The sequence below is a fragment of the Trematomus bernacchii genome, unplaced genomic scaffold (assembly GCF_902827165.1).
Source record: "Trematomus bernacchii unplaced genomic scaffold, fTreBer1.1, whole genome shotgun sequence".
Classification (NCBI taxonomy): domain Eukaryota; kingdom Metazoa; phylum Chordata; class Actinopteri; order Perciformes; family Nototheniidae; genus Trematomus; species Trematomus bernacchii.
The window spans coordinates 657,323-678,922 of record NW_022987565.1 but is presented as its reverse complement, the minus strand read 5'-3'; the positions used below and the strand labels follow the sequence as shown (position 1 = coordinate 678,922).

The 21,600-nt window shown below is 40.8% G+C and overlaps 1 protein-coding gene across 1 annotated transcript; it reads left to right on the top strand.

The window, feature by feature from the left end:
* Window positions 1-989: 989 nt before the first annotated feature.
* Window positions 990-21,495, top strand: hdac6 (histone deacetylase 6). The gene is made up of 29 exons (XM_034125521.1): window positions 990-1,070; window positions 2,582-2,664; window positions 4,282-4,416; window positions 4,540-4,625; window positions 5,176-5,260; window positions 7,327-7,367; window positions 7,457-7,553; window positions 8,004-8,101; window positions 8,196-8,300; window positions 8,689-8,757; window positions 9,171-9,297; window positions 9,949-10,014; window positions 11,717-11,776; window positions 11,880-11,969; window positions 12,052-12,158; window positions 12,399-12,466; window positions 12,639-12,786; window positions 13,048-13,176; window positions 13,274-13,442; window positions 15,486-15,691; window positions 15,789-15,981; window positions 16,076-16,225; window positions 16,791-16,968; window positions 17,043-17,179; window positions 17,272-17,475; window positions 17,803-17,946; window positions 18,509-18,655; window positions 19,607-19,735; window positions 20,260-21,495. The coding sequence occupies exons 2-29, from the start codon at window positions 2,593-2,595 to the stop codon at window positions 20,326-20,328; spliced, it is 3,309 nt and encodes a 1,102-aa protein (XP_033981412.1). The 5' UTR covers window positions 990-1,070; window positions 2,582-2,592; the 3' UTR covers window positions 20,329-21,495.
* The last annotated feature ends 105 nt before the right edge of the window (window positions 21,496-21,600 follow it).

Genomic DNA, 21,600 nt, shown 5'->3' with positions numbered 1-21,600 from the left:
GGACGGCACGACACGGCACGCTTAAAGCGAGCTACGCGCTGCAATGGAAATGCGCCATCTGTGACCTTTTTACCTGTGCTGGACTATGGTGATTTGATTTATATGAATGCACCTGCCAATTGCCTGGTCAAGTTAGATGCTGCGTATCACAGTGCACTGAGATTTGTGACAAACTGTAAAGTATTAACCCATCACTGTACCCTGTATGCAAGGGCTGGTTTGCCTTCGCTAACTGTACGGAGGCTCAGTCACTGGTACATTTTTATATACAAAGCCATGTTAGGGAAACTTCCATCCTACATCTGCTCCCTGATCTCACGGCGAATTGTAAGTGGCTACTGCCTGAGATCGCATGCTGTGGTTTTATTAAATGTGCCAACTGCTAGGACTGTCTTAGGGAAGATAGCATTTAGATGCGCAGCTCCACTGTCCTGGAATAGTCTGCAATTTAAATGGAAACTGAGCAATCTGGTGCCACTAAATGTTTTTAAAGCTCGGTTGGATGCTACTGAATCGGAAGCTGTTGGTACCTGTGCATGTGGATAGTATGTAATTTGTAATCCCTGTAATGATACTGTATGATGTCCTTTTGTTGCTCTGTTTATGTTTTTAATGTTTTTTTCATGTGGAACCTACTTGAGCAGGTCTCCCTTGAAAAAGAGATCAATGATCTCAATGGGATACAACCTGGATAAATAAAGGTTTGAAATGAAATGAAATGAAATAAATGTGCCACATCTTAAATAAAAACAAAAGCAAGTACAGACAATTTGAATACAAATAAAAAAAGAACAATATGACAATTAAATAAATGAATTTGCAAAAGTTGTTCTGCTTTTTTATTTAGACAAATTGCACATGTACAATTTCTTGCAGTCAAACCATAGATAGACTGTATATAAAGAGTCAAACAAACCATTCATTTATTTGTATATGACGTCATTGGTTCGGGCCGACGCCCTACGTGGTGACGTCACATGTGGGCGACTGTTTTGACGTTCAGTTGGCGCTTAGAAAGAAATACAAGAAGAAGAAGAAGAAGAAGAAGAAGCAAGCAGAAGGTGGCAAAAGTGAGTCTTAATTATTTTGATATTTTACTGTTTAATTATGATATATAACCGCAGTTATCCAACACTGTGTGAGACACGAACTGGTTCTGTGTGAGAGGGAGAACATACACACTGAGACACCGGTGTGAGAAACAGACAATCCGGGTGTAGATCTGCATTTATTGTTAGATTTAACACAGGAATATTTGATTTATTGTAATACTTATAAGATAATGAATATAAAGACTGGGTTCACGTTTTTACAGAAGTATTTAAGGAGCCAGTCTGCAGCTGCTGTGATTAGTAACCATGATTAGTGACTGCATATAAAAAGCTAGTAACTCAAGATATTATATACAGTCTATGGATATTATCTGATTGTTTTCATTTTATTTAAATGAGTATTTGATATTGTGTATTATTATGATATATGTATTTTCTACTGTAGATATGTTTATACTTACTGTTTATGTTTATGTAGATTGAATTATGATGACTTCTTAAATATGTTAATGCCTGAACACACTGCTGCTGCAACACAATCATTTCCCAATTTGCGATCAATAAAATATCTATCTATCTATCTGTCTGTCTGTCTGCAAATTGTCTGGACTGCTGATGGCATTAGAAAGGTCAGAATAGTTATACTTAACTGTGTCCACCCTTGCAAGCATTTAGACATTAAAATACAGTCAGAATTCATCCGGATCTTCAGCAAGAATAGTCATGATTTCTGAAAATATCTCGTTCATGTGGCACATTCAGGTATCATGGGAATTTGGAAAGTGTTTTAAATCAACAATACATTATAGAAATCAGAGAGGAAAGGCATAATGTGGAGTATGGTAAATAAACAGTGACAACAGCATTGTGCTAATATCATAAAAGAGTGGTGTTATCACATTACTCCAAATCAGGTTGGTCTGTTATGAAGTAGAGGAACTCAAATGAAAGAGAAAGTACTAATAGGGAGGCTGAGAATTACGCACATTGACTTTATCAACATTGTTGGAACAATTCACATCACAGGACAATATTTGGAATCAGTTTAAATGAGAGAAAGTTGAATAACTCTATGTATTTGATAATATGTTTTTATAGTGCATGAGTAGCTTGTCATGCTACGAATATCCCTTTTTAAATGTATTTCTATGGCAGGTGCACATACGTGTTTTGTGAGTGAGGTTGTATGCATGTGTTGAATGCAAATGTTGATGTCCGATGTGTGCAGGTTATAGCGATTTATACATTTCCTATACAATTCAGCACACTTTTCTTCCTAGAAAATCACCCAAAGGGTCTTTGCAAGCTATGCCATGAGTCTGAGACGGTGGAAATATTATCATATCGTGCAAGAGAAGTCAAGAAGGAGACAATTACAAAAAATAGGGCGCCTAGTAGAGGACAATGCTTAAAGTATGAAGAGTTTGTGTGTAGCTTGGAATGAGCATATAAGCTCAAATGTGATTCCTATTTGTTTTGTTTGCTTCTTTCGATTAAGTCTGAGTTTGTTGTTGTTGTTTTTCCTTCAGGTGGTTCAGAGATGCAGTCTGGTTCAGGTTCTCCGGGATCTGGGAAGAAGTCAGTCAGAAGATCCCCCCGTCTGTCTCCTCAGGTCTGTCAGCTCACACACACACACACACACACACACACACACACACACACACACACACACACACACACACACACACACACACACACACACACACACACACACACACACACACACACACACACACACACACACACACACACACACACACGCAGGTCTGTCAGCGGCACGTTGGAAAATGTAAACATATCACCTAACCCAATTCATTAATTGACAAAAATCAGTAGAAGAATTATTGCTTCAGCTTTCAATCATTCACCTGAGTTGGAGTTTGACCTCAGGTCCACCTGTCTATGTTTCGTGTTAATACATGAACGACTTATACTTTTCAGTCAGACTTCAACAGGATTCAACGAGAGAGCAGCTCTCTTCTCTCCTGCTGTTTTCTCTTTATTTTGTTGTCCTTATTTCAATGGATGTTTCCTTCTGCACTTTTTTTCTTTGGACAACAGGGCATGTTAGTTTTTTTCTTTGAGGGAAATAGTTTTTTTGAAGCTGTTGTTGGCCTGTGGGAAAATGTAATCATAAGAAATGACTCTGGAAAATCTGCAGATAGAGCCATAAGAAATGAATGCAACTGAGTATTTAATGTTTAATGTTGTTTTTATAGGCAATAATTTAAGCTTTGTTATTTCTAGGTTTAATATGTGCAATAAGTTCATTTCAATAAGTTTTGCAATAAACATTGAACCAGTCCGGCCCTCGACTAGTACCCATTTTTTAATTTTGGCCCACTGTGTATTTGAGTTCGACACCCCTGCAGTAGCCCATACAACGCTACTTTCAGAATAAAAGCCCCTAGATGGTAGCATGGTGAAATATAAGCTGTATTGCGTTTTAATATAATAAAATAATGTGTACTTGTATCTACAGAAACTATCTTTCTGAGAAATGTTTTAATCAGTTATTACATATTAAGTTCTTTCAGCAGAAATCAACATCAAAATAACACTTTCCAGGTTCAGTAAGTAATATATATATTCAAAGATAAAAAGTATACTTTTTTTTTGTTTGTTTAAAAGTTTATTTTCCTTAAAAGCAGAGAGACATGTACCTGCTTTACGAAACTGTATCATAATAATCTGTCCAGCATTAATAATAAGTGACCGATGCAGGAAAATAAATAAATACAAAACATTTTAATAGAAATAAAACAAACAGGATGCTCAAAAAAATGTAATATCACACACACACACACACACACACACACGCACACACACACACACACACACACACACACACGCAGGTCTGTCAGCGGCACGTTGGAAAATGTAAACATATCACCTAACCCAATTCATTAATTGACAAAAATCAGTAGAAGAATTATTGCTTCAGCTTTCAATCATTCACCTGAGTTGGAGTTTGACCTCAGGTCCACCTGTCTATGTTTCGTGTTAATACATGAACGACTTATACTTTTCAGTCAGACTTCAACAGGATTCAACGAGAGAGCAGCTCTCTTCTCTCCTGCTGTTTTCTCTTTATTTTGTTGTCCTTATTTATTCTTAAAAACTTTTTGCCACTTGTGGGATCAAAAATGTATTATTATCATTTTATTTATTCATTATCATGATCAGAGAGGTCACTGTGTGTTTTCAATGTTGATGTTTGTGTTCTCAGTGCACCAGCAGCAGCAGTAAAGAAAAGGAGGAGGGGAAAGGAGGAAGCAGTCTGCAGGAGGCGAAGAGGAGAGGAAAGATGGAGAGGAGCAGAGATGAAGACGAGGAGGAGCTGAACGACAAACTGCAGACACTGGTGAGACTCTCACATCAGACGTTATAGAATAATGTTAATAAAACTTTCTTCACGCCAGCCAGGAACAGTTTATTTTGTATTTATATAACCTTTGTATGCATGAATGTGTGTTTGTGTGTGCAGGATCTGTCCAGCCAATCAGCAGCCAGAGGAACAGGTCTGGTTTACTCTGAGATCTTCACTCATCATAAGAACCTGTGGGACTCCAGGTAACCTGCACACCTGCATACTTATGTTTCCTTTACATCTTCACACCTTGCCAATGGGATAGTACTTGTCCACATAAAGTACATTTACCCAGAAACACTTTGAGGGTGCACCTAACCACCTCTGGTAGTGATCGCATTGAACACAATCAAACTTCAATGAAATCACACATTTCCAGTGCTGGAAATGTGTGATTGATCTTCTCCAAATAAGATAGCATAACATAACTAGTTTTAATTTGTAAAGGTCTCCTCTGCTTTTCTCTCCGGCGAGGGAAAACAAGCAATAACAAAGTCATACAATAGCTTCGTGGATGTTCACCATCTTTTATAAATATATTTGCTTTTTTTATGCTGACTCCTGCTGTTTGAGCTCGTCAGTGTGTTTGGATGTCATTATGGATACTGTAGATATATCTAACTACCAGGTGTAAATGTAGACAGACTGAATCATATTTACACCCTATAGTCTATGATTGGGACATACTCTTGATACAACTGAATTTTGATTACAAGGTGTATCTGATGTATGATGGTTGTGTTTGTTGTCCAGTCATCCAGAATGTCCCGACAGAGTGACGTCCATCATGGAGGAGCTGCAGAGACAGGAGCTGCTGTCTCACTGCGTCACGGTGGAGGTCGGTCACTTTCCTGCAATCATGTATTAATAATAATAATACTTATTACATGTTACATTACATGTAATTTGTTAGACTCTTTTATCCAAAGCGACTTACATACATTCAATACTGTGGACAATCCCCACAGGAGCAATTTGGGGTGAAGTGTTTTGCCCAGGGACACAACGACATGCTGACTGCAGTGGGACTCGAACTTGCTACCCCCTGATTCGAAGTCCAGCACTCTAGCCACTGAGCCACAGCCGCCCATTATTACATATATAAGACATGTAATACATTGAATTCTGTGGACAATACCCACACGAGTAATTTAAACTGCAGTGGCTGTCATGGTGGGGTTGAACTTGTGCCTCCCTGAAAAGGTTTTTTCTTATATAAATTGAGGAATCTTAATTAGAACATCGGCTAAGTTGCATAATGTTCACCGACAATGTTCACAGCAGCTGAACACTGATTAAACTCACAGCAGGGTGTTAACGTGAGGTGGTGGGTGAATATTGGAAAAGACAAAAGTGACACGCAGAAACAGATGAGCCTTGACTTTATTAATATTTACCCACAGGTTGTCTTACATTAACACACTTTTATATATTAAAAACCATCTCTAAGATGTTGACCAATCACAACAGAGCCGGCCAGCTAACCATGCTGAACATCAGCAGGAGAGGACTCTTTAAAGTAGAGACACTACATACTGATATGAACCTGAAAATCAGCAGGAGAGGACTCTTTAAAGTAGAGACACTACCTACTGATATACACCTGAACATCAGCAGGAGAGGACTCTTTAAAGTAGAGACACTACATACTGATATACACCTGAACATCAGCAGGAGAGGACTCTTTAAAGTAGAGACACTACACACTGATACACACCTGAACATCAGCAGGAGAGGACTCTTTAAAGTAGAGACACTACCTACTGATATACACCTGAACATCAGCAGGAGAGGACTCTTTAAAGTAGAGACACTACATACTGATATACACCTGAACATCAACAGGAGAGGACTCTTTAAAGTAGAGACAATACATACTGATATACACCTGAACATCAGCAGGAGAGGACTCTTTAAAGTAGAGACACTACATACTGATATACACCTGAACATCAGCAGGAGAGGACTCTTTAAAGTAGAGACACTACATACTGATATACATCTGAACATCAGCAGGAGAGGACTCTTTAAAGTAGAGACACTACATACTGATATACACCTGAACATCAGCAGGAGAGGACTCTTTAAAGTAGAGACACTACATACTGATATACACCTGAACATCAGCAGGAGAGGACTCTTTAAAGTAGAGACACTACATACTGATATACACCTGAACATCAGCAGGAGAGGACTCTTTAAAGTAGAGACAATACATACTGATATACACCTGAACATCAGCAGGAGAGGACTCTTTAAAGTAGAGACACTACATACTGATATACACCTGAACATCAGCAGGAGAGGACTCTTTAAAGTAGAGACACTACATACTGATATACATCTGAACATCAGCAGGAGAGGACTCTTTAAAGTAGAGACACTACATACTGATATACACCTGAACATCAGCAGGAGAGGACTCTTTAAAGTAGAGACACTACATACTGATATACACCTGAACATCAGCAGGAGAGGACTCTTTAAAGTAGAGACACTACATACTGATATACACCTGAACATCAGCAGGAGAGGACTCTTTAAAGTAGAGACACTACATACTGATATACACCTGAACATCAGCAGGAGAGGACTCTTTAAAGTAGAGACACTACATACTGATATACACCTGAACATCAGCATAATAGGACCCCTCTAAGCAGCTGAATATGGTGTGTAGTTTGCATCCGCGGCCTATTAAACCTACACTCTGAAGGTAAGAGTGCAAATTCAGAACTGAGAGGGTGTGTGTGATTGGCCATCAACACCAGGCTGTCACTGATTGCCAGCACAATGGCACTAATGTCGATAATGCTCCAAGGAAATAGAAAATGCACTGTATTTGAGAGGTTTTACAGTAATTCACAATGCGTCCAGTTCTTACGCCTCAACTGTCTGTTTCAGCCCAGAGAAGCTGCAGAAGAAGAGCTGCTGCTCTCTCACACGTGAGTTGCAAACACTTAAAAAATGTTTAATATTTAATGTGTCTGAAGTTGTACTTTAATCTACTTTACCTTCCTGTGTGTGTCTGTAGGAAACAATATGTGGATTTGATGAGGTCGACGCAGACGATGACAGAAAGTGAACTTCAAACTCTGTCAGAGAAATACGACTCGGTGTACATTCATCCTGTAAGAGCACACACACACACACACACACACACACACACACACACACACACACACACACACACACACACACACACACACACACACACACACACACACACACACACACACACATTCACACACACTCACACACTCACACAATATTAACTTGGCTTCACAGAAAAAAAGTAGTCCAAAAATACATACTGTATATCGGTAAATATGTACAGTATACTGTATGCATATTCTTTAAACAACAAATATGTTTTTTTTTAATTGAATAACTGTTAACACTATAAGCAAAAAATGGTATATGAAACTTAACACAACTGTAAATAAATTGGTAAATAACATTTAAATGAAACTGTATATAAAAAAACTCTTAAATCCTGTAAATAAAACTATTAAATTACCTGCTGCAAATACAAAAAAAATGCATTTCTGTTTTATAACATTTCTATATGTGTGTGTCAGGAGTCTTTCCAGGTGTGTGTGAAGGGGGTGGGTTCAGTCCTGCAGCTGGTCGATCAGGTGATGACCTCTGAACTCAGGAACGGATTTGCCGTCGTCAGGTAACAACTGCAGCTTCTGGTGGTGCGTTCAGGTGTTCCTCGTTAACAAGAACTTCAGCTTCCTAAAACATGTTCCTCCCTCTCTCTCTGTCAGACCTCCAGGTCACCACGCTCAGTCTGACATGTCCAACGGTTTCTGCATCTTCAACAACGTGGCGATCGCAGCACGATACGCTCAGACCAGACACTCAGTCCGCAGGTGTGTGTGTGTGTGTGTGTGTGTGTGTGTGTGTGTGTGTGTGTGTGTGTGTGTGTGTGTGTGTGTGTGTGTGTGTGTGTGTGTGTGTGTGTGTGTGTGTGTGTGTGTGTGTGTGGTGTGTGTGTGTGTGTGTGTGTGTGTGTGTGTGTGTGTGTGTGTGTGTGTGTGTGTGTGTGTGTGTGTGTGTGTGTGTGTGTGTGTGTGTGTGTGTGTGTGTGTGTGTGTGTGTGTGTCACTTCCTGTCAGGCTATTATTCTTACATTGATTATCATTCTGAGCTTTCGTTCAGCATGTTTGAATGAAAGCTCAGAGTTATTATTGTTACATAATAACTCGGTACCAGCAAGTCTTATTGTTTCTATAAACGTGATTTGTGTGTGTGTGTCAGGGTGTTGATAGTGGACTGGGATGTTCATCACGGTCAGGGTATCCAGTACCAGTTCAAGGACGACCCCAGGTAAACTCCTGATCAAATCAAATCCTGGTTACAAATTCTCAAAGAAAATAGCAAACACTGACAATAAAATCCACCACGTTAATATTGTGTGTGTGTGTGTGTGTGTGTGTGTGTGTGTGTGTGTGTGTGTGTGTGTGTGTGTGTGTGTGTGTGTGTGTGTGTGTGTGTGTGTGTGGTGTGTGTGTGTGTGTGTGTGTGTGTGTGTGGTGTGTGTGTGTGTGTGTGTGTGTGTGTGTGTGTGTGTGTGTGTGTGTGTGTGTGTGTGTGTGGGTGTGTGTGTGGTGTGTGTGTGTGTGTGTGTGTGTGGTGTGTGTGTGTGTGTGTGTGTGTGTGTGTGTGTGTGTGTGTGTGTGTGTGTGTGTGTGTGTGTGTGTGTGTGTGTGTGTGTGTGTGTGTGTGTGTGTGTGTGTCAGTGTCCTGTACTTCAGTGTGCACAGGTATGAGGAGGGGTCTTTCTGGCCTCACCTGTCGGAGTCTGACAGTCAGTTTGTCGGCAGCGGACGAGCTGAAGGCAGAAACATCAACCTGCCCTGGAACAAGGTGCACACTTCACACTACTCTTATCAATGCAGGGGTAAAACAGCATATTCTGGTCGGATATTCAGATATAGACCTTGTGGAAAATGCCAATATTATTTTTGGTTTGAGGAGCATTTGGAAATGTATACAGAGCATTCAAAATTGAATTGACCCCAGTTAAGACTTGAATGCTCGGTTTACTGTAGTTTGCGACACACAGCCTTACACAGTCTTTTTCTTGGCCAGCTTTGTTGTTTATACACGAAACACAAAGGCCTTCAGTTTGCAAGGATGGAGTAAAGATGCATACCTGAAAGAAACGCCCAGATTTACTGTGGGAAGGAGAAACAAACCTACTTTTTAAACATTAAAAAATACATGGATATCAACAGGTATTTCCACAATACCAACCTTTTCTAGAAGGATCAAAGAGAGAGGGTTTGATAGCACAGGTTTACAAGTAAGCCACAAAAACTGATTTAATCGAGTATACACGAGTACATGTAAACCGGAGTGTTAGCTTAATATGAATACATTTGTATTCGCTATATAAACAGCTTTGTTGCAGTATCCAGAATAAGGGAAAAGACTGTATATTTTGTGCAAGAAATTGTTGTCACTCTTTACTTTTCACACCTCTTAAAATCCTGTTCTGTGTCATTGATCCTGCAGACGGGGATGACAGACGCTGATTACATCGCAGCTTTTCAACAACTGCTGCTGCCCGTAGCCTACGAGGTAACACCGGACAGAACGAGGAAACATCTTGCTGTTTATAAACGAGTAATACTCAGGGATGCAAACTTGTCACCTTTCGGCGAAATTCGCCGTTTTGATTCCAAAATAGGTCGTTTGTGTGATTCATGTAGATCTGCAATAAAAATATTTTTGGGGTATTGGGGGGGGTCTGGGACCCGGAGTAATCTGCAGCCGCGAGCTGTTATGTGCCATCATGACACGCATGGTGTTCTTTTTTTATATATTATAATGAAGCGCGAGCACAAGTCTTCCTGCCTGTCAGCTCTGCTCATGGATGTATAATAAGGCTCTGCTGCTCCGGGATGAGGGTCTAGCTTCAGCAGCTACATTACCTACGGTGCGTTCGTTAATATTAACTGTGCGGTCCAGAGTCACTGTGGCACAGACTGGACCGCTGGTTAGAACGGGGTGTTCGGAGCAGCAGAGCGTGATGTGCACTGAAAACTGTTTCTGTCGCAATATTATTTAATGAATCGTTGAGCTAGCTAACTAGCATACATTGTCACTATCTGCTAACGTTTAGCTTTAGCCTTCGTTTTCAAATAGTTTCTTTCATAGCCTATAAACGGAGGTGGTATAAGTATCTTGTACTTGAGTAAAAGTAGAAGTAGGCCTACTCAGATCTTGTTCTTGAGTAAAAGTTGAAGTACTCAGGTCTTGTACTTGAGTACAAGTAGAAGTACTCAGATCTTGTTCTTGAGTAAAAGTAGAAGTACTCAGATCTTGTACTTGAGTAAAAGTTGAAGTACTCAGGTCTTGTACTTGAGTACAAGTAGAAGTACTCAGATCTTGTTCTTGAGTAAAAGTAGAAGTACTCAGATCTTGTACTTGAGTAAAAGTAGAAGTACCAGAGTGTAGGAATACTCTGTTACAGTAAAAGTCCTGCATTCAAAATGTTCCTCAAGTAAAAGTAGAAAAGTATTATCATCAAAATATAGTTAAAGTAGCAACAGCAAAAGTAGTCATTGTGCAGATTGGTCCATTTCAGAATAATATATATGATGTGTTTTATAATGATTGATCATGAAAGTGTTCTCAAAGCTGGTAAAGGTGCAGCTAGTTTGAATGACTTTGTATACTGCAGGGTAGCTTGTGAATTTACTCCAGGTGGAACTAAAGTCTGATTTAACACTTGATTATATTTCACATCATTAATCCACATCTGTGAAGTAACTAAAGGTATTAAATACATGTAGTGGAGGAAAAGTACACCATTTACCTCTGAACTGTAGTGGAGAAGAAGAACAAAGTAGCAAAACATTGAAATACTTAAATAAAGTACAAGTATCTCAAAATTGTACCCAAGTATAGTACTTGTTGAGTTTATGAACTTAGTTACTTTACACCACTGGCTATAAAGATAGAAAGACAGCCTTGCACAGGCATGAAAATACATTTTCAAAATGCTCAACAGTCCTGCCAAAATTATAAACTGACTGCTACACAATTAAAATAAATGCTTAAATATATTTCTATTAGATGTGACTCTTTGGCGTTTCTGTTATTATTAACTGCTGCTTTAGTTGTTCTGACTGCTAAAATCCTCTGTTATTCCTCATTTTAAAGCCGATATTCCGTGGGGTCGGGGGGCTCGGATCCTTGTCACCTTTTTCATACCTGATGAGTTTGCATCCCTGAATACTGATATATGTTATGTATCAATATTTGTGTGTGTTTTCAGTTTCAGCCTCAGCTGGTCCTGGTCTCTGCTGGATTTGATGCTGCCGTCGGAGATGAGAAGGTGAAAACTCCACTGACCTGGGAGCACTGATACAAATGAGTATTCATTCATTGGTTTAATAATATCTTAATCTGTGTGTGTGTGTGTGTGTGTGTGTGTTCAGGGCGGGATGTGTGTGAATCCTCAGTGTTTCCACGTTCTGACTCACATGCTGATGAGTTTGGCAGAAGGTCGACTTGTTCTCGCTCTCGAGGTAAAATCCCTTTCACATCATCAGTGTATGTATGCTGTATACTTTTTACTCATTCTATTTATATATGTGTGTGTATGTATAGGGGGGTTATGACCTGCAGTCGACAGCAGAGGGCGCTGCAGCGTGTGTCAGAGCTCTGCTGGGAGGAGCCTGCCCTTTCCTGACTCCGCCCTATGCTCCGTCTGACAGGTAACATCTGGAACACCTGAGACACACCTGAGCTAATCAATAACTGCTGCTATATATATCTAACTGTGTGTGTGTGTGTGTGTGTGTGTGTGTGTGTGTGTGTGTGTGTGTGTGTGTGTGTGTGTGTGTGTGTGTGTGTGTGTGTGTGTGTGTGTGTGTGTGTGTGTGTGTGTGTGTGTGTGTGTGTGTGTGTGTGTGTCTGTGTGTCTGTGTGTCTGTGTGTCTGTGTGTCTGTGTCAGTGCTCTGCAGTCCATCTCTCAGACGGTCTCAGCTCTGTATCCCCACTGGGCCTCACTGCAAACACTCGGTGAGAGTTTTATTATTTATCTCTATTCATTTAGTGGAACATTATCCAGTACAATCAAATGAGTAGAGAGTTAAGGATCCATGTTATTTTATAACACAATGTTGTCTCTTTACATCCAGTATGTCAAATTCAGTTTTATTAACTTCCTGTTCTCTTTGTTTTTCTGTTGCAGAAGGCAGCCGATTGGCTGAGGGGCATGTCATCAGAGCAACAGCCAATGAGAAAAGCACAAAGCACACTGACCCGCCTCCCTCTGTTGCCAGGACAACAGGTCTGGTTTATGATGAGAAGATGATGGAGCACCTGAACCTGTGGGACAGGTGAGTGACCTCCACCTGCAGATACACTCTATATGTATATTATATATATAAAGTAACAGCAGGACCAATTTTTATTTTCTAAATGACAACTTTTTTTAATTTTTTTATTTTCGGGAGACATTTTGCTACCTTTTTATTGTGTGTGTATTTAAGCAGTAGGAGATCTGAGAGCTTGTGTAGGATCATAAAACACAATTTTAATGATATTTATATACTGTTTATGTAAGATTGTAATCATATGAATAAACCTTGTCTCCGCAGACATCACCCTGAACAGCCTCAGAGGATCTTTAAAATCTTCTCCAAACATCAGCAGCTGGGATTGGTTGGTCGTTGCAAACGGATACCAGTTCGCCTAGCAACAGAGGAGGAGCTCTCCACCTGTCACAGGTATGTAAACATTTAGAGAGATCATACAAAAAAAATATCTGGTGTAGGCCTGAAACTGTCAGAAAATAAGTGTGTGTGTGTTATTGTGTGTGTGCAGTGTGCAGCACATCGAGCAGATGAAGGCCACAGCAGAGATGAAGCCCAGAGATCTGCACAAACTGGGTCTGGAGTTTAACTCCATCTTCATCAACAACCAGAGCTACCAGTGCGCTCTGCTGGCTGCAGGAGGCTGCTTCAGCGCTGTGGAGAGGATCCTCTCAGGAGAGGTAACTAACACACACACACACACACACACACACACACACACACACACACACACACACACACACACACACACACACACACACACACACACACACACACACACACACACACACACACACACACACACACACACACACACACAAGTTCAGTCACATACATCACTTTGCTTTAGTTTGTGTATACAGTACATGTTGTTTGTCGAACTGTACCAAACACCACATCAACATACTACAAAAAAGTTGAAAAATACATCTAGACGTTTGTTTATGTTAGATTAGATTCAACTTTATTGAACAACAAAATGCAGTTTGCATCCAACCAGAAAGTGAAAAGTGCCTGGGGTTTCAACAAACAATGTTGTAGTAATGTACATTAATGTATAAATATATTTGGATAAGGTTCAGATTTAGAGCACATACTGTATAAGGTGCATGTTGCATATGGTAACGCTGCACACGACCAAACGTATACAAGGCAAGGCAAGGAATATGCCTTTATACAGTACATTTGATACCCAAAGTGCTTAACTGATTGCGCAGGCAGACGCACAGGAAATACATTATTGCATGTGCTGCATAGTCCTCCTTCCTCTGGAAACTCCCGGAGAAAACGGTTTAAAATAGCCAATGTAGAAAATAGATTGAAGTAGAAGAAAAATTGAGGAAACAGAAACTGACTGCAGATTGTTTTCGGAAAGACATTTTGGTGAACTATTATGGTAATATATAATACAAAAATAGTTATTCGTTCAGTGCTGAGGTGGCGTTACTGCACATAGTGTATGTACTAGGGATGGGAACGATTAATCGAATATTCGAAATGATTCAGGTGTTCGAATAATTATTCAGGTATTCCAATATGAGTTATGAATATTTTTATTAATTTTTTTTTTTTCTTTTTTTGGGAGGGATGCCTAAGTTGATTACATATTATCAAATTGAATAATTCAATGTATACGACAGTGCCATAGCTAAATGTGTTAGGTGATGTCTAAAGGTGTGTTTTGCTCCGCTCACCGGCCCCTCACAGCGGGCAGAGCTGCAGGTGCTGATCTCTCTCTCTCGCGTCCGGTAATTCACTCGCGTTTATGTCCAAATCCATCAGATCTAGCTAGTTCTAGCTAATGATATGGCTGCTGCCCCTGCCTACACGAAACTCACGCAGACTCAAACCTCATCTTATGCCCAAATGCGGCCCAAATGCGGCGCAAATGCGCTCCGCAGCCGTTGCGAGGTTCCGGCGCTAACAGTTCATGAGCGTGCTCCCCCGCCCCCTGTCAACACTCGCGACACATGAGTGGCCAGCCTAAACAACAATAAGCGCTGCTTGGCAACCGTGTGTGGCGGCAAAGTACATAGACATTTTGACAGGAGAGATTTAGTTTTGCCGGTATTCAACATATTTTACCAGTCATAGTCCGGTAATTATTTACACTCTAAGAAGAGTCCTACACAACAGACATGGCGTCAAAAAGGAGTAATGTGTGGAAATATTTCGACCAGGTTAGTGAGTGCGGTGTAGAGTGCAAAGGTTAGTGAGTGCGGTGTAGAGTGCAAACTATGCCAAATTAAACTTATATACATACTATACCTTGCTATACCCGCAACCTCCGTTCCAGCTGAGAGGGTCTTCTCTACAGCTGGCCTGATTGTGAATCACCTCCGCACATGAAAGCTGTAGGCCTATAGCTGTCAAACTGTGATCACCAGTTCAATACATTTGACAAATTCGACTTGGTTTCTATACTTATTTGAACATGTATTTATTTATTTCCAAAAGTTATTGAAAAAATCTTTTTCGAAAAAATACTTTAGAAAAAAAAATGTTACCCAATTTTTTTTTTATAGGACATGTACATTTCGGTTAACCGGTTAACCCTTTTTTGGGGGGTCGAATATTCGAATATACATTTGCTTTCAAATTCCCATCCCTAATATGTACTGTGCAGCTCAGGGTGAGACATGGTACGCTTTACAGATTGTGTTATGAGATATCGGGCTGTATAAATAAAATGATTGATTTAAATGTTCCTGTTTCCTCTCCAGGTGAGTAACGGCGTGGCGATCGTCCGTCCTCCCGGTCATCACGCAGAGAAAGACTCTCCGTGTGGTTTCTGTTTCTTCAACACGGCAGCCGTCACAGCTCGCCACGCACAGAAAATATCCCATGATGCACCGCTGCGAGTCCTCATCCTGGACTGGGACGTTCACCACGGCAACGGGACGCAGCATATGTTCGAGGACGACGACAGGTGAGCATTAAAGTGACGTAAAGTCGACTAAATTAATTTGTTGTGAATTAAAGTGACTTGGAGTTGAAGTGACGATGGATTTTCTCTCCGTCTCCAGCGTCCTGTACATCTCGCTCCATCGCTATGACAACGGATCGTTCTTCCCGTCCTCATTGGACGCCGCCCCGGACAGGGTGGGCGTGTCTAAAGGGGCGGGGTTTAACGTCAACGTGGCGTGGAGCGGCGGGCGGATGGGCGACTCCGACTACCTCGCTGCCTTTCACAGCGTCATCATGCCGATCGCCACCGAGGTAACACACACACACACACACACACACACACACACACACACACATACATAAACACACAGGAACACACTCTGATTGGTCTGCTCTCTCCCCGCAGTTTAACCCCGGTCTGGTTCTGGTGTCGGCCGGGTTCGATGCCGCTCGAGGGGATCCACTGGGGGGGTACAATATGACGCCGGAGGGATACGCCCACCTGACTCACCTGCTGATGTCACTGGCTGGGGGGCGGGTCCTACATATACTGGAGGTACACACACACACACACACACACACACACACACACACACACACACACACACACACACACACACACACACACACACACACACACACACACACTTTCTTATGACATGGATTTGATGATTATGTGAAATAATCCTGTGACGGTCAAATTGACAATTATAATGATATGTATATACTATTTGCATATGATGTTTTGTATTTATCTTAATTAATAACCATATCATTTAATTTTCCATTAAAGAAAAGTTCCAAAATGTTTATATTTTTCATAAAATGTAATCTTATTTACATGATTATTGCAATAGTTTGGATTCACAGCAAAAATATGATGCTATTTTGAACAAGAAATGAATGATAATAATGCTGGCAATAACAATGTATATTTATCTTTTGGTGGAGGCAGACAAAGGGAAAATAGAAAGAAACGGAAATGATTTAAAGATGCTGGATTATTTACACAATTGTATTAACATGATAACAATATTTTGTGTTGTAAATATCACGTTTATTGTCAATACCAATACAAATATTTAAAAACTAAATGTACATGACATTTCTCTTTTTCTCAGGGAGGTTATAACCTGTCATCCATCTCTGACTCCATGGCGATGTGCACAAGCGTGTTGCTAGGAGACCCTCCTCCCTCTTTGGCGACGCCCCTCCCCCCTCCTCATCACAACGCCGTGGCAACGATCAACGAGGTCATCCGACACCACGCCCCCTACTGGAAGTCGCTACGGATACGCAGTCAGTTATTTTGAAATCAATTCAATTTGTTTCTTTTTTGTTTCATTTTATTTACTTTATTACTTTTTTTTCAGTCCCAGAGTCTGTCCGGGTGTCTCTGCCTTCCCCAAAGCATCGTGGGAAACGTATTTTTAAAGGAAAAGGCAAGAAGTCAGAGCAAGGCAGCACAAACAAACCCCCTCTGCCCCCTTCAGAATCGGAGAAAACAACGGTAGATATGAAAGCACCTTTGTAGATTAAAATTAGAAGCAAGAAAATTAATCAAATCTAAAATTGTGTTTCTCCTTATTGTTGTTTTTCTAGTCCAATCAGACGGAGTGTGGTCTGGAGCAGCTCACGCAGGGATTGGCCGGTTTGGATATCAGTCAAACTTCAGCCAATCACACTCCTGCTAAATCCACAGAAGTGGGCGGGGCCAGGCCGAAGGTACGCCAAAGCCCGGAGAAGGTGGAGTCATCTGCAGTGACACCTGAGAACAGCCAATCAGCTGACAGTACACAACCTCAGGTGAGCAGGAAGTCAGATCTTTATAGTGTTAGATATCGTAATAATAATAATACATGTTATTTATACAGCACTTTTCCTGGTGCTCAAAGCGCTTAAAATATATATAAACAAGAACAAAATGTTGATTTATATCAATAAAGTAAAGAATACATGGATACATTTTTTAAATATCACTTTTGGTACATTAAATGGCATTTGAATTTATTTATATTAGCTTTCGGCTGTTTTCATCCTCCATAATCTCTCCGGTCTGTTAGTGTTTACATCCCATCTTATTAAAAATCGTATAACTTTTCTCATGTTTTTTACACATTTTTTACGCGGCAGGATGTTGCCGTGGCAGCTCCAGAGTCAGTTGCCCCTGGAGACAAGCCTGCCAGTGAAGCAGGGGCGGGACCGGAGGAGGACGGAGCGTGTGGCTGGTCGAAGCCTCAGACCTCTCTGGAGCTGACGTGTGGAGGACAGGCGAATGTCAGAGAATATTATTTATGAATTTTTTTGTCTTGACATTTTTTTTATAATCCCATATTTAAATAGTGGTGCAGTGATGCATTGTTTTTGTATTGACTGGGAAGTTAGCTCCTCCCTGGTTCTCTCAAAAAGCAATTTAATTTTCGGATTTTTGCAGAAAATAAGCTCTGTTGCCAACACTCGTTTATGACATATTTTGTTCAGCAGGATCATCTCCACATATTAACACTACTTTAGGATTGTTTAAGTGTAGATGCAATCACAAGCCAACATTAGGCTATGAGGTAACTACATTACGGTCACATGAAGCTAAAGGTGGCTAATGTTCTATATTATGATGTTTAGACATCTCATTTAGACACTTGTAAAATAAATAAAAGTAAACTTTTAAACTTGTATTAACCACAGAACTTATTTCAGGCTTCTAAAGAAAAACACTAAAGGCTAACTCATTTCTGAGTTTTATGACTCATTCCTGCACCACTCTGTTATCTTGTTCTTTATATATACCGTCTATCTTCACATTACCAACGTGTCTCTCTCTCTGCCTGTCTGTCTTCAGACCCCTCTCTACGTGGTGGACCCTCTCTCCTGGTGTCCTCACCTGGACGTCGTTAAGCCCCTCCCCCCGGCAGGTATCGACATCTTCCAGTCGTGTAAGGACTGTGGCTCCGAGGCTGAGAACTGGATCTGTCTCACCTGCTACCAGGTGACCTGTCTCACCCCTCCATCACACACTCTGTCTCTCCCCTCCATCATACACTCTGTCTCACCCCTCCATCACACACTCTGTCTCTCCCCTCCATCATACACTCTGTCTCACCCCTCCATCACACACACTGTCTCTCCCCTCCATCACACACTCTGTCTCACCCCTCCATCACACACTCTGTCTCTCCCCTCCATCATACACTCTGTCTCACCCCTCCATCACACACTCTGTCTCACCCCTCCATCACACACTCTGTCTCACCCCTCCATCACACACTCTGTCTCACCCCTCCATCACACACTCTGTCTCACCCCTCCATCACACACTCTGTCTCACCTTCTACCAGGTGACCTGTCTCACCCCTCCATCACACACTCTGTCTCACCCCTCCATCACACACTCTGTCTCACCCCTCCATCACACACTCTGTCTCACCTGCTACCAGGTGACCTGTCTCACCCCTCCATCACACACTCTGTCTCACCCCTCCATCACACACTCTGTCTCACCTGCTACCAGGTGACCTGTCTCACCCCTCCATCACACACTCTGTCTCACCCCTCCATCACACACACTGTCTCACCTGCTACCAGGTGACCTGTCTCACCCCTTCATCACACACACTGTCTCACCTGCTACCAGGTGACCTGTCTCACCCCTTCATCACACACACTGTCTCACCTGCTACCAGGTGACCTGTCTCACCCCTCCATCACACCCACTGTCTCACCCCTCCATCACACACACTGTCTCACCTGCTACCAGGTGACCTGTCTCACCCCTCCATCACACACACTGTCTCACCCCTCCATCACACACACTGTCTCACCCCTCCATCACACACACTGTCTCACCCCTCCATCACACACACTTTCTCACCCCTCATCACACACTCTGTCTCACCTGTTGATGATGTAAGGCGTCTCACCTGCTGTCCTCCTGTCTCAGGTGTTCTGCGGTCGTTATGTTAACGAGCACATGGTGACTCACGGCGTTGTGTCTGAACACCCGATGGTGCTGAGCTTCTGTGACCTGTCTGTGTGGTGCTACCTGTGTGAGGCCTACGTGCACAACCAGGTGAGGCTTTATTCGTTTTATTGATATTATTATTATCATTATTATTATTGTATTTCTTTTCCAAACTTGTATTGGGGTTTTTACAAATATAATATATTAATGCTATTATTATTTTATGGCATTTATAATGATATGATTTGTATTTTGTATTTGTTCCATGAGCACAGACTGTTATAGACATATTGGTTCTGAGGTTAACTTTTATTATTTTATATTTTTTAATATTATTCTTAACATTTGAAGTTAAGAGATTTTATTTGTATAATTAATGAGAATAAAGGATTTGTTTTATTTCTAATTCCCCCTTAGGATGTTTCTATTAAAGATTGTACTTATATGCCTTGTTTTATTGTTTTTAAAGTTGAAATACCTTTATTTGGGAGCTATTCCAAGATATATTTAACTTCACAGCAAATAAAGCGCTAATATAAAGTACTTTATAATTATCATGATTGTTAAGATTATTATATTAATAATAACACATATTTTACCGAAATAAACGCCTGCACTTTTTGTTCCTTTAGATTCTGTTTGAAGCTAAGAACTCAGCGCACTGCGCCAAATTTGGAGAGGAGATTCCTCCATGGAGCTGAGAGGAAGACGAGGAGGTGAAGGAGAATGGGAGGACATGATGAAGAGGAGATTTAGGTGGAGATGAAGATAAGGATGCAGGTGTAAAAAGTGACCTCAAACACAGTGTGTCAAAGCTGCCAAAAAACAAACACATGAAGAAGTGATGTTTTATATTTTTTAACTGCAGATCGGTGCTCATTATCATCTTCAGCACAAAGTTTATCCAACAAAAAAGAGACAGCAGAGGAAGAAGAGTGGTGATGATTTCAGAAAGAGGCCACGCCCACAAACAGTGACTCAATAACGTGAAATCTGCAGTTTTATTTTTTTTAGACTTTTTGCATGTATTTGGTATTCTTTCATAACACACTTGAAAGATGTTAGTTTTGATTAATTACTTCCAAACTCTCATTACTTCCTGCAATATATCTGCCTTTAAAAGATGCCACAAATGGCCGATAACGATCGATGTCTTGCTCACTTTACTTTATTTTTAAAATAATGTATTACTTTGTATAGTGTCAGAAAATACCTAAACCAAGTTGGTTTGTTTTGCAAACAGGTTGCCATGTTTTCTTGCTCCAAATAGGGAAAACAACTTTAAAAGAGATTAGGTAAAAAGATCATGTTCTGGGAAGAGAAACGGAGAAAAAAAAAGGAAAGGGATGATTATTTCAACCAGAAAGAAAATAAATGGATGAAAATTCTGATAATTCAACGTATAATCTGCACTTTTTAATTTAATTATTTTACTGTTTCTTTATATCACACAGTCTGACGGTATTAGAGCATTACCTCACGTCAGAAGTGTTTGATTTTCACACCTGTTAAATATGTTATTGTTGGAAACAAAGTTATGCATCTTTAAACTTTAACATTTAAGTTTGTAGCTGCACACTCTAGAGTTTTATATGAACGTTTCCGCTTTAGTTTGACAAGTCTGAACATTTGGTGTTTCTGTCGGTAAATTAAGCTTCTGTGTTTGAATGTGTTTTCTCTTTAAAGCTGAGCAAATGTGAACAAACAATGAAACAAACCAGTTTCTGCATCTGAGGAGCGTTTGATTTAAAGACTGAAGGTGGTGGTCAGTGTTAGGGTGGAGTTAAGAGTGTGTGTGTGTGTGTGTGTGTGTGTGTGTGTGTGTGTGTGTGTGTGTGTGTGTGTGTGTGTGTGTGTGTGTGTGTGTGTGTGTGTGTGTGTGTGTGTGTGTGGTGTGTGTGTGTGTGTGTGTGTGTGTGTGTGTGTGTGTGTGTGTGTGTGTGTGTGTGTGTGTGTGTGTGTGTGTGTGTGTG